This window comes from Gymnodraco acuticeps, unplaced genomic scaffold (assembly GCF_902827175.1).
Source record: "Gymnodraco acuticeps unplaced genomic scaffold, fGymAcu1.1, whole genome shotgun sequence".
In the NCBI taxonomy this organism is placed as follows: domain Eukaryota; kingdom Metazoa; phylum Chordata; class Actinopteri; order Perciformes; family Bathydraconidae; genus Gymnodraco; species Gymnodraco acuticeps.
Genome location: NW_022990501.1, coordinates 554725 through 569101, shown reverse-complemented (window position 1 = coordinate 569101; position 14377 = coordinate 554725). Strand labels below are relative to the sequence as shown.

The 14377-nt window shown below is 38.6% G+C and overlaps 1 protein-coding gene and 1 long non-coding RNA gene across 2 annotated transcripts; both read left to right on the top strand.

Moving 5' to 3' along the window:
• The first annotated feature begins 760 nt into the window (after nucleotides 1-760).
• Nucleotides 761-9114, top strand: LOC117552881 (V-set and immunoglobulin domain-containing protein 1-like). The gene is given in 8 exon segments (XM_034226551.1): nucleotides 761-884; nucleotides 984-1147; nucleotides 2193-2400; nucleotides 5584-5672; nucleotides 5674-5740; nucleotides 5816-5932; nucleotides 8005-8149; nucleotides 8238-9114. Coding segments are annotated over 8 exon segments (930 nt in total). The 5' UTR covers nucleotides 761-841; the 3' UTR covers nucleotides 8335-9114.
• A 358-nt stretch (nucleotides 9115-9472) lies between these two features.
• Nucleotides 9473-9832, top strand: LOC117552932. The gene is made up of 2 exons (XR_004570051.1): nucleotides 9473-9581; nucleotides 9684-9832. It is a non-coding gene; the product is annotated as an uncharacterized LOC117552932 (long non-coding RNA).
• The last annotated feature ends 4545 nt before the right edge of the window (nucleotides 9833-14377 follow it).

Below are 14377 nucleotides of genomic sequence, written 5' to 3'. Positions count from 1 at the left end.
GCGCTGAGGAGAAACCACTGCCAAAGTGCTGCAACGTGAATTAACCATCAGTGTCACAACCAGCGGTGCAATGTAACTAAGTACTTGTACTCAAGTAAGGTACTTACTAATTTTGAGGTACTTCTACTGGAGTATTTCCATTTTATGCTACTTTATATTTTTGCTCCATTACATTTCAGGGACATATTTACAGCTTGTTACTTTGCAGAATCTGAATATTATGCCACAATATAAATAAACCAACAGCATCGTCAATCATTAATATCAGCTCTACCTTTATCAGCAGCAACATTCAAATGATGAACATTGTACATGTGTGTACATCAGTAATTCAAATCATCTATTACTTTTATTTTTGGTAAAACATGTTGATGCTAATACTTTTGTACTTTTACTTAAGTAAGATTTTGAATTACATTTACCTGTAGGCCTATAGTATATTTAGCCTGTAGTAATGATACAAGTTGATTACCTGAACCTGCCTTCTAAAGTCACACAATAGGCTATAACTTCATTTGCTGTAATTCAAAATGGACATTGTATTATCTCAGTTATTCTTATATGTATGGTACGTTTTTTTCTAGTTTTCATCTCCCCACACCCACAATTATAACTGGCTAAATCAAGTTTGAAAAAGAATAACACACCCAGTCTGGCAAACATTGGTTTGCAAACATTGTTATCAACAGGCCAGTCCATTACCCAGCATACAGTAACCTTGCCTCTCATACTGTAAGCGTTGCTGACCCTCTCTTCCTGTTGGGTGCAGGAGTCAGTGGTTGAGAGAGTGGAAAATTCATTTCTTGAGAAGACCTGTGAAAGAATCCAACATTCAGTCGAGATGTGCTCCACGATGTCGTTGTTGGTGCTTTTAAGCATCATAGGTAACAACCTTGCTGCCTGTAATTCAGTGTTCTGAGGATTTTTTTCATGTTTCTGTTTGAATTTCTGGGTATTTATTTTGATTTGACTTGTTTTTGCAGGATGTGTTGAACTGATCAAGGTCAGCACTCCGCACAAATATGTCAACGTTACAAGGGGAACAGATGTCCTGCTGCCATGTACGTTTGTGACTTCTGCGCCGGACACAAAAAAACTCAACATCCAGTGGGACTTTGTTGCAACGTCCTCAGCGATACCAAAGCCGGTAGATACACACTGAGCTTTTCTCAAAATGTTATTATTATTCACTGGGATGGAAGGATACTGTGAAATCAGGTATAGTGACTTATGGGTTCAAAGTGAGTATCAGAATATTTCATAATATATTTAATAAGCCTGATAATACCCCTTTACAATTGGTATCACTCCAGTGGCTTACAGTTTTGTTTAATAACTGCACAATGCTTTGAGTGATTTTTAAAGCCGTCCGTCATTTTGTATTTCAATGTTCCAATCCCTGCCCTTCACCAAGTAGTGCCATGTGGTCGATTTACCTGGTTATTCAAATGCAACATGCCTTTGAGCTGGATGCATGCTGGGTGGTATCTAATGAAAACCTGAACATTTTGAAAATATTCAAATTTAATTTGCCATCGTTTACTATTAACCTCATTATAGAGCCTAACATAAAACACATCTTCCACACAGGTTAGCGCCTTTTTCTACTCCAGTATGCAGCGTATTCTTCACCAACGGTCATGAGACACACCTCACTGAGACAACAAAGACTGACTGCCAAATCAGATAAAGGCAGTTTTTTAAAACACCAATCCAGTATGATTTTTCTTCTGAGTTTTAAACTGATTTAACAGGACCATTCATGTTTAATTATCTGTTACATGTGTTCAAGTTACTTTATGAGCAAAATGGTACCATCCTCTGGACCTAATAACACTAAAAGGGATTTATTTAGGACCATGGACAATTTGAAGTTTTTTTATTTATTATTTAAGGGGACTACGTCATAAACATACATATTTCTACTTTTTTATACTACTATTTGAAACTATCCTTGTGAAAAATATTTGTGTTGGCAATGCTAATCCAATAAACTGCCTTCACAATACAGAAGACACCATTCTCTCTCTGATTAAAGCACATATCCAGTGTGAATGTTGGTATCATTGAGTATCTACAGTGTATCTTATACTCAGAACATCTGGACCTCTTGGGCAAGCCAGTTTTACAATGAGGATTGACAGAAACAGTTGAGTCTTTATTGTGTCTAAGGTGTTGCCGTGTGTTTTCAGGTGTATTACTATCTATCTGGAACCGTAGACATTGCAACATCTTATGAGGGCCGGGTTCAGCCTCCCTTCTCTCCCGCCACGACCAAAAATGCCTCCATCATAATAAGGAACATACAACCATCAGACACCGGCGTGTACAGCTGTCAGGTTCACAACCTTCCTGATTTTGAGGGAGTATCTGAGGCCGATATCTTTGTGCTTGTTTTCGGTAAGTTTTGAGAACTGAAGAGGGTGAAAAAAGGTTTTCAACCCAATTTGTAAATAGAAAAGGTTGCTGTTGTGGAGCTTTAAACATTAGACATTTAATGGAAATGAATAAGTTACTTGAAAAGTGGTTTATTCAACCACTGGTTCTTACCTGAAGAAGAATTAAAGGAGGAAGTAATCAGTATTCATTATTTGTAGTATACCCTTTTACTTAACTTAAAGTATACTGCAGTATAGAAAACGTGTACTTATAATGCAGAATGGACGATTTAAGTATCATATATACCATGTATTATGATTATTGATGCAGCTTGACCTATAATAATACATCAATGTTTTGTATTGACAATCTGGTACTGCAAAGCAACTGAAGCGATCCAAAAAATACAGTTGAGTAAAAAGAATATTATTTGCCTCAGAATTATTTTGAAGTCAAAGTGTAAAGTAGCAGGAAATTGAAAAAGTACCTCAAATGTGTATTTTAGTAGAATACTTGAGTAAATACATTTAGTAACACACCCTACTGGGTAGAAGAAAAAAAGGTCAAACCCATTAAATGAGTAAGAAAGTACATCATTAATAATAGAGAATACAGAATAAGAGTTCTTATCAGGTAAAATAACACTGTGAGAGTGTACAGTGTGAAGGGGATTACCGCGCCACACCCCTCAGCAGTATCGGCTGAACGTTAGTGAGCAAAGCAAAAAGTCGTTCTTCGTTTCTCTGAAGGTGCTTTTACACCAGCGCTCACACCGAGACATGTGTTCGGTCTGACAGGATGATCTGCTGTTGCTGTCTGAAACCGTTATTACTGGTAGATAAATACAAGAAAACCTTGTCCCGGTGATCAGCCATTGTTCTGCTGCTCATAAGGGTGTGGCTGCCTGAAAAAGGAGAGCCAAAGCACATTATCGGCCTCTTAGAGGTTTGAAAAATAACATGGACCAAGGTTTTTTTGTTGTTTTAGTTTTAAGTTGAATGTTTGAATGTCTTAATCCTTATTTGTCTTTCTCACATTATTCATGTGAAGGTAGATTAGTAATGTGTCAGAGACTTATATTAGTCTTTTGCTTTCATTTGAAAATATTTTTCAACATGCATTGACATTGACCAATCACAACAGAGCAGGCCAGCTCAGAGCAGGCTAGGCTCTGGTTTCAGACAGAGGGTGAAAAGAGGTGCTTCAGCACAGGCAGTATGAGAGAAATAAAGAGCTTTTTGAACATTAAAGCATGGAGACATGTCACAGTAGAGGAACACAAAATACTGATATGAACCTGGAAATTAGCAGAATAGGGCCCCTTTAATCTATTTGGACCGTAACCATTACTGACTATCAAAATTACTTTTACGGTTCAGCTATCATTATGTTTTTTGATGGTCTATTACTGAAAATTTTTTGCAATGATCATAGTGTATTATTTTCTATTGTTCCATTGATTATTTAATCAATTATATATTTGTTATAATCACAGTTGTAATGCATTATAAAGTAAACAATGACCACATGAAATCACCTACAGTCACATTGTAACGCACTATCAGTTATAAAGTTAAGAAGGTTTTATGTAACAGTTACAATAAATATGTCAGTGCAGAGATGACTGTGTCTATGTTCAGTGTTGTTACAATAACAAATCTATTAAAACAGCGACCCTGAAAAGCGAGATTAGGGAATCACATTCAGTTTGAATCTTCTCATTCAGCGAGTTACCAGGGACAACCTCGCAGGCCTCAGTATCCTCACTAGTTTCCATGGTTACTGCAGCAGTCTCCTCATTGTCAGTGTGAAATTAGAGGAGGACTGTGACTGCATCCTTGTACTGCATACAGAGTATATATCAGCTTCTGCTGCATGCTAAACACACGTCTTGTATTTCATAACCTTTATGAAAATGTTAGCAGGACGGTGTCTGCATACTGAATGTGATTCATGCTGTATGAATATGTATGGCTGTTCTCGTGCTGATTATCACGGGATGAAAGATTTTCATCATCTCTTACTGTTACATAGAATTATGGTAATATGTTAAGGAGAGGGAGTGGATCATGAATAACAAAAAAGGGGGGAAGCTTTACCCTTGTTGTGAAAACAGAATACATTTCAATAATGAAGTTATTTCCTGTTAAAGATGTTCAGCAGCATATAGAGAAGGTAGGTGTTGGGAAATATACAGTTAGGATTCAGTCTCAGGAGGTGACAGTTGTAAGGCCACACCCAACACTTCCTGCCTGATGTCGATTCAAAGACCCACAAAAAGGATTTGTCATTTTTAACAAATCAAAACACATATGTATACATACAGTACTCTCAACCAGGAAGTGCACAACATGTCTTTGCTTTCTGAAAGAATGGCTGTGATACTATAAAAATGAACAGAAATAAAAATGAGCAGTCAGAATTAACAGGCATATTGATCATATTTGATCAATCAAATGGCTTAACATCGTTTCTCAGATTGTAATCAATATAAAGGCCATAATTATAATATGTTGCTGCACATTCCAGCCCAAAACATTTAAATGGCATACATTATCACATTTATAATTATCACCTGGCACCCAGAGATGTGTGCTTTCCTTTAAATAAATCAAGACATTTACACCCTAAATGGTGCATATAAAGCCAACAGATTGCAAGAAATTAAGTGTTTGATGCTCAAATGGAGGAGGATGCCCCCTCACTTTAATGCCCCTCCTTTCCTGATTATCATATGAAAACCTTAAAGCAGAAGTGAAAAGTATGAACTCTTTCTATATTCTTTCTAAACTGATCTGAAAAAACTGAAACATTGATTTTAATGAAATGTATTATGTCAACAGATTCCACATAACTGTATTAGATAGATGAAAGCAATACTATTACGTTTCAATAAAAAATACTAGGTTCAACTTAATATTATTGCTTTCAACAAACCTAATACAGTTGTGTGAAATCTGTTGACAAAATACATTTAATTAAAGTCAACGGTTCAGTTTTTTCAGTGTAACATACTTTACTCAACTATATCATATTTCAACCTACTTTTTATATAGTGGAAATCTACTTCCATTTATTTAACATATATTGTTACTGGGTACTTTTAAGACTTAAAATATGATACCTTTTTAAAATAAAATGAATGATTCAGGATTACACCAGTAGTTTTGAATGTCATTTAATGTGTCCTCTGTGCTCTGTCAGAGACTCCCTCGACTCCTTATTGCTCCGTCCACGGGGACGTGGAGTCGGGACACCTGGTCACTCTGACCTGTCACAGCGAGCGCGGCAGCCCCCCCCCCGACCTACACCTGGATCAGACTGGACCAGGCCAGGACAAGGAGGCCTGTGATGGGAAGAAGTCAGTACTGCATGTGTGTTTGCCTGTAATATACTTGTTGCTTTGTTATAAACATGTGTGCACTTGTCTCTTCAGCGACCGATACTGGAATTCTGGAAATCAGAAACATATCCCAGTTTGAGTTTGGGGAATACCAGTGCAACGCTACAAATGGAGAGGGATTTTCAACTTGCACCTTAGAGTTAAATCATGGTATGTTTATTTATTTATTTAATTAATTGTTTTGAGAATATTTAGATAATTTTCTGTTGTTTATTTATCCGTGAAACATTTTTGCAAATTGAAAGAAAACTAAAGCGTTGCCAGAAAATTAAAGGGATAGTGGAAATGGAACCTCAAATAGTTTCGTTTTAACTTATATACAAGCATAATTACGTACCAAAACAATCACACCTGATTAAAAAAATATAATAATTGCCTTACGCATGTTAGAAGCACTTTATTGCAGCTTCCCCGAAGTTTTTTAGAAACGAAATGTTCGACTCAGCCAAACCGGAAGTGACGAAAACTCAGGAAGACGATACGATAACAAACTATGGCGTCTATGCAGATAGAACGTGGAAGGGCAAATATACCAGACAAAGAAGAAGGATTTTACGAGGTATCCAGTGATGATAGCGAGTCAGAAACATCCTCTCGGCTTTCCTACGAAAATGTCGTTTTAGGAACTGAATCTGAATCCGGTTCAGTAAGCGACGATGGTGAGAATATTGAGCCAGACGATGGACCATTACGTCCTTATTTGTTCGAGCCCGAGCCCGAGGTGATGGTTCACGGCATGGGCAATGGCGAGGATGACCAGGACCAGGCGCCAGATGATGCACCCCTACGCACAAATAATCTTGACTGGTAGGTCCCTAAGCATAGCTCACGCATCTTAAGATCACCTGTAGCCTTTACAAATATTAATCATTGTTAACCAGTTAAGCCCGAAGGTCCCCCAGTGGACCCCTCCCACAGTTTTTTTTCTCTCACATGTCTCAGGGCTTCTTAACATTTATGAAACTATTAATGTTTCATACCCTTTTAAAGGTAAGAAACTCCGCTAACTGACAATAAGAACAATTGTTAGCTAGAAAAAACACAAGAGTAATACCAAGCCTTTGAATTAGCATTGAGCGAAACAATGCTAACTAATGCTAACGCTTTTTTACACACAACACACGGTGGAAATGCCCTTATTACTATCTTAACTGCACAAACAAGATATACGATTTAAAGCTGAGACTCCACAGATGTAATGTCATCACTGTAAGACCTCGAATTCCTGGAGCTATCAGCCAGAAAAGAGAAAGTAAACAACATCCGGTTCCAAAAATATTACAATAATTACGTCTTACCTTTTTTGATTTGTGATCAAAAGTTGTGTTCAACGGAATAAAAACGCATCTCAAGGTTAATCCAATGTCGTTGTGTCACGTATAATTTTTTACTGATAATCAATCATCATATTTATGGCAATATACTCGGTATAAAGTATTGCCGTCTTACAGTCTTATAGTATTACCTATAGTGAAAATGTCTGAACAAATTTCACCCACTGACGACGAATGGCTGGGTTTCTTGGAAACGCATGAGTCGATACGCCATTCTCTGCATTTGCTGTCGCACTACAGCCATACAAAACACATCTATTCACCATAATAAAGGTCGGCTATTCACATGCAAATGCTATTGAATGTCCGCCATTGTTTGTGCCCGTCTTCCTCTGCTCTCGTCATCACCCGAAGATTCCCGACGATTCCCGAAGTATTTAGTTTCATTGAGAGGGCGCAGTAAAATTGAAAATAAAATGAAACTAGGCGCATGAAATTAAAAAAAATTGTTTATTATGCTTATTTTTAATACAAATACATAAGTTAAACCCAAAATTCGCGGATTTCCACTATCCCTTTAACAACGTTACTTTTTTTGGGTCACTCTTATTTGCACTCTCGCATTGAAAAATTCTAACTGACCTGAAAAAAAAGGAATGCTTTTAGTCCAAGGCCAACATGAGAGTTACAAAACAAACAATCTTCATGAAACAAAAGAAAACATTTATTGAGTAAAACGTTTGTACCGTCACCAGTTTGTTTCACGTAAAAGAAAAATGAAAAGTCATATTGGCAAAATGTTTTAAGTAATTGAAATGAGAGGAAACTTTATAGATTGGATTAAGGGAGATTACCACATGTTTTAAATAATTTGCCTCTCAGGGCTTCCGTACAATATGCACATCAACACCAGTATTAAAAAAGGCCTTATTCCCCTTCATTGTACAGATGTGGGAGATGGAGTGATTGCCGGCGCAGTGATTGGTGCGTTGCTCGGGTGTGTCCTTATCGTCCTGGTTGTGTGGTTCATCGCTCACACATTGAAGAAACACAAATACAAAGCGATCAAAGCCTCAGAGGGCAACGAGATGATGTGAGATTCTAACCTCTTGATGTTGTTGCATTACATCATGTCATTCCTGATTCAAGTGTGTAACACCAACTCTCTCTCTGCCCACGAGGAGGAGCTCTACTCAGGCCCCAGAAGCCTCAGATAGCGTTACCATGGCAACTACACCCAGCAACCTCCATGCTGAGGGGGATGGGCCCAAGGCCTAAAAAAAGAGCTGGAGAAAGAGCTCCTGCAGATACGTCACTACACTGAACAACAGGATCTCCAGCCCTCAGCACACGTCATTCTCACATTTAATCATCATTATGTCCATGCTCATTGTCGTGTATGAATTAGAATTTTGTTACATATTTTCTTAATCAAAAAGTTAAATTGCAAACCAACACTTTTACAGCTTTTTTAATATATGTTTTACTTTAAATTGGCTTGATTGTATAGACACAATGTTTGTTGACCATTTAACCTAATGTCCTTAAAACCATGTTGATGAGCCCTGCATTGGATATACAATCTACTTTATAAATAGAACTTTTTTACATTACATTACATGTCATTTGTTAGACGATTTTATCCAAAGCGACTAACATACATTGAGTACTGTGGACAATCCCCACAGGAGCAATTTGGGGTGAAGTGTCTTGCCCAGGGACACAACGACATGCTGACTGGAGTGGGACTCGAACTTGCTATCCCCTGATTCGAAGTCCATCACACTACCCACTGAGCCACAGCCGCCCTGAAACTTGAATTTATTGTGTAAAATAGAAAATTAAAGTAAATCAACTTGACGGTAGAATTTGCATCATGCAAATTATCAGTATGAGTATTTTTAAAATAAATAGGATAATAGTTCAAGATTCAAATCTTTCAAATGATAAAAGTCTTATTATAGGATTGTTTGTCTTTACAGTGGATGGATATGACAATTTAATTTGGTTAAGCATAAATGTAATACAGACAAATGCAGCTGTGATGATGTATGACAAGTTTATGTATTAACGTTCAGAAATTCTGGTTCAATAAAATATTGTGTTTTCTGAGTCAACGAGTCATCTAGCTCATCAAGTGTGACAATGATGATAATGATCAATAAAAGGTTCATCTAGGTGGCAGCAAATTTACACTGAGACTCATAATGTTAGCGCTCAGTCAGATTAAGAGTCCTTGGACGTCCATGATTTGTCTCGTGTTTCAGAGACAAATCCGAAACCCATTTCCTTCAGAATAGGGTGGATTATGATACAATATGTGAGGAATTGCGGTATCTCCTTCTCCTTTTTTCTATTTGTTTGTCTGTCTTCCTGGCTGGGCGTGGTTGACCTACTTTCCGTTTTCCGCCAAACTCACCTCCGCTCCTGTTTCTCATCATCACTGATTACCACCACTCACCTGCTGCTGCTTAAAACTCCGGTTCGATCATCAGACTTCGCCAGTTCTTCGTATACTCACAGTGGTAAACTCCAGTTCCGCCTGACTAGATTTTGTAGTTCTTTTGTATACTCTTCCTGTTGGATTTTTCATATACTAATCCTGTTCTGTTTTTTGCCTGTTCCAGAAACTCCACATTCCATTCCGTCCTGCCTGCCACGTCCAGCCCAACCTCCGTCTCAGCCCTGCTCCACGTTCTCCCCACTCTGTTCAGAGTTTGCTTTGTCCCCTGCCTGGTTTTTGTGGACTTATTAAATCCAGTCTTTTTGACACTTCTCCGTCCCAGTGTTTTTGCATAGCGGGTTCACGTTTTGTGTCTCTTTACGAGGAGTTTAACACAATAAGCAACAGGGTCAGACATTAACCTGAATGTATAGATGTTAATCCTCTCTTATGTGTTGTTGTATGTCACCTTGTGGTGATGTCATGTCTCTTTGCAGTTAATCAGTGTATTTTACTGTTGTTTTGCCACATTTCGTAGTTATTGTGTGTGTATTTACATTTGCTTTGTGTCTCTGTAGTTTGTGTATGTTTCTTTGTGTTAAATGTAGGCCTGTTCAGTAATCCCTCCATGGTGAGGGGTCAGATGACTTAGAAATATGATTTAATCCATGAAGCTACAGAGGCTGCCCTTTAGCACTGCATTCTCACAGGGGTCTACAATATGTTTAGCTGCTCACACAGGGAGAAGCCTCTAGAGCTCTTTGTGACCTTATATCAAAACATCATATGCTCTATAGTCCTTCAAGATGAAGGTTAACAGATAACTTTATTTTCATGAGATTTATAGTTTTTCTGATAGGGGGGGGGGGAAACAATATACGGATATATTCTGTCAATACATATATCAAGAAGTTCACTGTCAAGTTGTAGGATTATTCTCCAGAATGTAATATCTTTACATTATTTAAAATGGTAAGAGGGCAATGGGGACTACTTTAATCCAGCTGGAAAAGTAAATGCGAGAAATCAATGAGTCACTCTCTCTCTGTTTACATCAGCAGATCAATTGTAAGCATTTTGTACTACAGACACATGGACAAATCTTGCTGGCAGGGTGGCATGTTGGAAATATAGGCAGAGCTTTCACTTACAGCCTTCAAAATATAAAGAAAAAAAACATTATTCACACTGCTGCACCCAGATATCAGATATTGAACCTTTTCAGTTCAAACTGGCCTATCAGGAGATAGTACTCTAGTAAGAGTTGACAAGTGAACCAGAAATATGAAACATTTTCTTAACTAAACTACTGCTGTTGAGGCCTGCTTCCTGTTACACAAGATGGCTTCCACAAAGGACTCAAACTCTGACAGGTAATTGCTTACATGACAACATGTCTACTTATATATTCATATAATAATGCTAGGTACAATTATTTTATCCATGAAGAAAACTGTATGTGAGAAAAAGTTTGTCTTTCCTAGCAAACAGTTAGTGAAGGAATTGGTGCTTCCTCACAATGACAACATTATTTACAGTATTTCCTCATCAATATAAGCTAATACTGCTCTTTCAACCAAATACCTTGAATTCATATCAACATGGCTACCCCTCCGTCAATTTGAAGCTAGTGTTCAAAGATCTATAATCATTTGGCAAGTACAAAGGCAGCACAGATACCTTCAATATATTCCCTTTAACTGAGCTGCTTGTGTTCTTTATGGAGCCATCTTGCTCCGCTTATTCAGCTGAATTCAGTGACAGTTTCACACTAACCCAACACATCATCACCCTACCAAGAAAGATGTGTGAAGTCGAGCATCATTACCCACTTATGGCTCTTGCAACAAGTCGCAGTCTGGCTCCAAGACTTTTGATTTGTTTTACAGAGGTGGAAAAATTGAATTAAGAAGAAAACTTCATATGATATAGGTCTCAAATAATAAATAAAAACTAAAATACTGGCCGTCAATGTTCTCATAATTTGGAGATGACTTTAAGTTTGCTAATTGAAAGATATTTATTAATGAATTCGTTTTGACAGTAGTTCTAAAGCTCATGTTCAAATAAGACAACTCGCAACACTGTATGCACACTCCTAATTTCTGTAAAATACAATAACCCTATAATTGAAATTTGGATGCAGCTTTCTGGCTTTGTTGTAACTTGTTACTCATTTTGTTATTTTGCTCCAGACTAGAATTTCTCCACAACTCCTGGAAGGATTGCCATGATATTCTCATGGTCCAGATGATGACTTGTAATAGCTCTGGTGATGCTTAACTTCTCCTCTTGTGCCATCAAGTCAAAAGTACATAAAACAACTGATATTCCCTTAGCTATTGCCAGGGGCGTCGCCTGGACCTGGAAACATTCGGGGCTTAGCCCACAGTGGCGGCGCTACAGTCAAATTTTCTACTGCAAGACTCCCCACACGCACATACACAATTGCGCCATCTGGTGTCACAAACGTGTGCCTGCATTAGCTTTGTTACGGCAATGGATTGTGGGAGATTCTCATAGCACGTGAGGATCTCTTGAGGGTAAGGTGCCTGTATTATCTCGGTGGACAAAATGTATGTTTTTATTTTATAAGGACAATAACGTTCTGTTGTGTTTGTTTAGTTTAATTGTTTAATGCAGCAACATGTTTTTTGTGAGATTGGCTATTTGTTTTATATGATTTATCAACGTGATCATCAATAGCTAATCTGAGCACCAGAACCCAGCTCACGAGTCCTTTTATGCTGTCCATTGAAATGCAGGTATGTGAGTTTTGTACACCAGTTTATTTATGTTTAATGTTGCTCCACATGATGCCTCGACTACAAAGTCTTCCATGTTTCTACGCTTCTTCCTCTGTGTCACAGTTTCGGGAATATCAAGATCATTGCACAGGGCCTTGGTCTTGTCATAGACCTCATGTGCTTTCTCGTTACTTTGGTAACTTTTCAGTGTGTTCTCAACTGCTGTTTTGTAATCTACTGCCTGCACCAAGTCAAGTGTTTCTTTCTGCAGGTATGTGTGCAAGCCCTGAGTGGTTGGGAGCAGTGTCTGGAACATGACAGCATGTAGATGGTACTGAATTTTCAAAGCTTGCTTTCCAGTCCCTTTGCTAGAGGGGCTGAAAGGCTCCCTAAAGTCTTGATCAAAGCAGGGAGGTTTTTGACATGCCCAGCGAACAAGTTGTTTGTCCCCTGCCTCTAGCTGTTTCTGAAATGTTTGCAATCTCTGATGTTGGAAAGAGATGTGGAGAAGAAGAGTAGAGACACTCCAGGAGATCAATGCAGGTATGTGAGTTTTGTACACCAGTTTGTATAAGTTTAATGTTTCACATTGCTTATGAAAAATATACTACCACTATACGATCACTGATGTTTTGTTGTTGACTGGACACTAATTTTGTAAAAGAGATAGCATGAGAGGATCTCTTAAGCAATGCAGCTCACGTGTCCTTTTTATATGCTGTCCATTGAAATGCAGGAAAGTAATCACCAGCTCTGAGTAATCTGTTGACGAGGGGACACTACACCGGAGTTACATAAGCAGAGATAAAGTGCTATTTTGGGGGGAACTCACCTCCTCTGGGGTCCCCCAGGAAGACTTTTTTTAAATACTGAAGTTAAAAGCATCAATCTTGTGCACTTTGAGAGCAACATTAAGAGATATGGATACATCTCTCAACACCCATATGTCAAGAAAAACTCAAATAATCAGAAACGGGTTTATTATTTAAAAACACTTCATTTTCCAATTAAATCATAAACTATGTCAAATTATTAGAAGTTGTTAGTAATCAGATTAAACAGAAAAAAGGGATGGAAGGAGGAAATAATAATCCCTCATCACTTGCTGTTTGTGGTTGAAATGATCTCTTTTGCTGGCCAAACATACTGGATGGAAAGCAGTGATGTCTCACTTGCCTTGGCCCTGTATCTGCAGTCCCTAAATCAGTCATGTTATGGCGCGTTTCCACTGCAGGCCTCGCTCAGCCTCGCTCGGCCTCGCTCGGTTTGGTTAGGCCTTATTAGGCCCGGCTCACTTTAATGCTGCGTTTCCATTACAGTTTAGGAACTGGGGCAGTTACTATAGTAACGCAGTGTAGGCGGAGCCGTGACGTCATCTTCAATGAGAGCCCCAGAAAAACAACACAGCCGTTAGCTCTTAGCACTCGGAGCTCACAGCTCTTCATATCTGTTCAGAAACTTGACAAAAGTTAAACAAGTACAAACCACAGACTGCCTGTGTCATGGCGAATACAGTCGCTGGTTTATTTATGTCTGTATAGGCCGTTGTTGTGAGTGTGGACGGTCGGAGCATATATAACGTTAGCTTAGCCAAGCTACATTTAGAAAACACGCATTTTAAAAGGGTTTTTCGCCTGCCGTCTGTCTGCAGACTTGTCAAAGCATTAATTCATGGTTTTTACTAACCGGTATCAGTATGTTGTTACTTCGGCATAATTTTGAAACGTGTATTACAATTAATTCACGGTCAAATATGTTCATCTTGTTGTAGTTGTAGCCCCCTTGCCAGCGATTCTCTCTCTAGTTTAGCATACTCAGCCCGACTCAGCCTGGCTGTTCCTGGCCCTAGAACCACGATTTAGTCGGGCCAGAAAAAAGGTGAAAAAGTAGCCCCGGGCCAAAACTAGGCCAAGTGGAAACGCAACCAAAAACGGGCCCCGCACGGCTCGGCACGCTTAAAGCGAGCTACCCGCTGCAGTGGAAACGCGCCATTACTCATTGACTCTTGTCTGTTCTGGTGTTCCTGTTCATTGTTGTCTCCATTGTCGTTCTTGTCTGTTGTATCTCCTTCTTGTGTGTCCCTTTCTCCTGTTCTCCTTTCTTCATCCTCTACTCTGTTTGGCTCATCTGT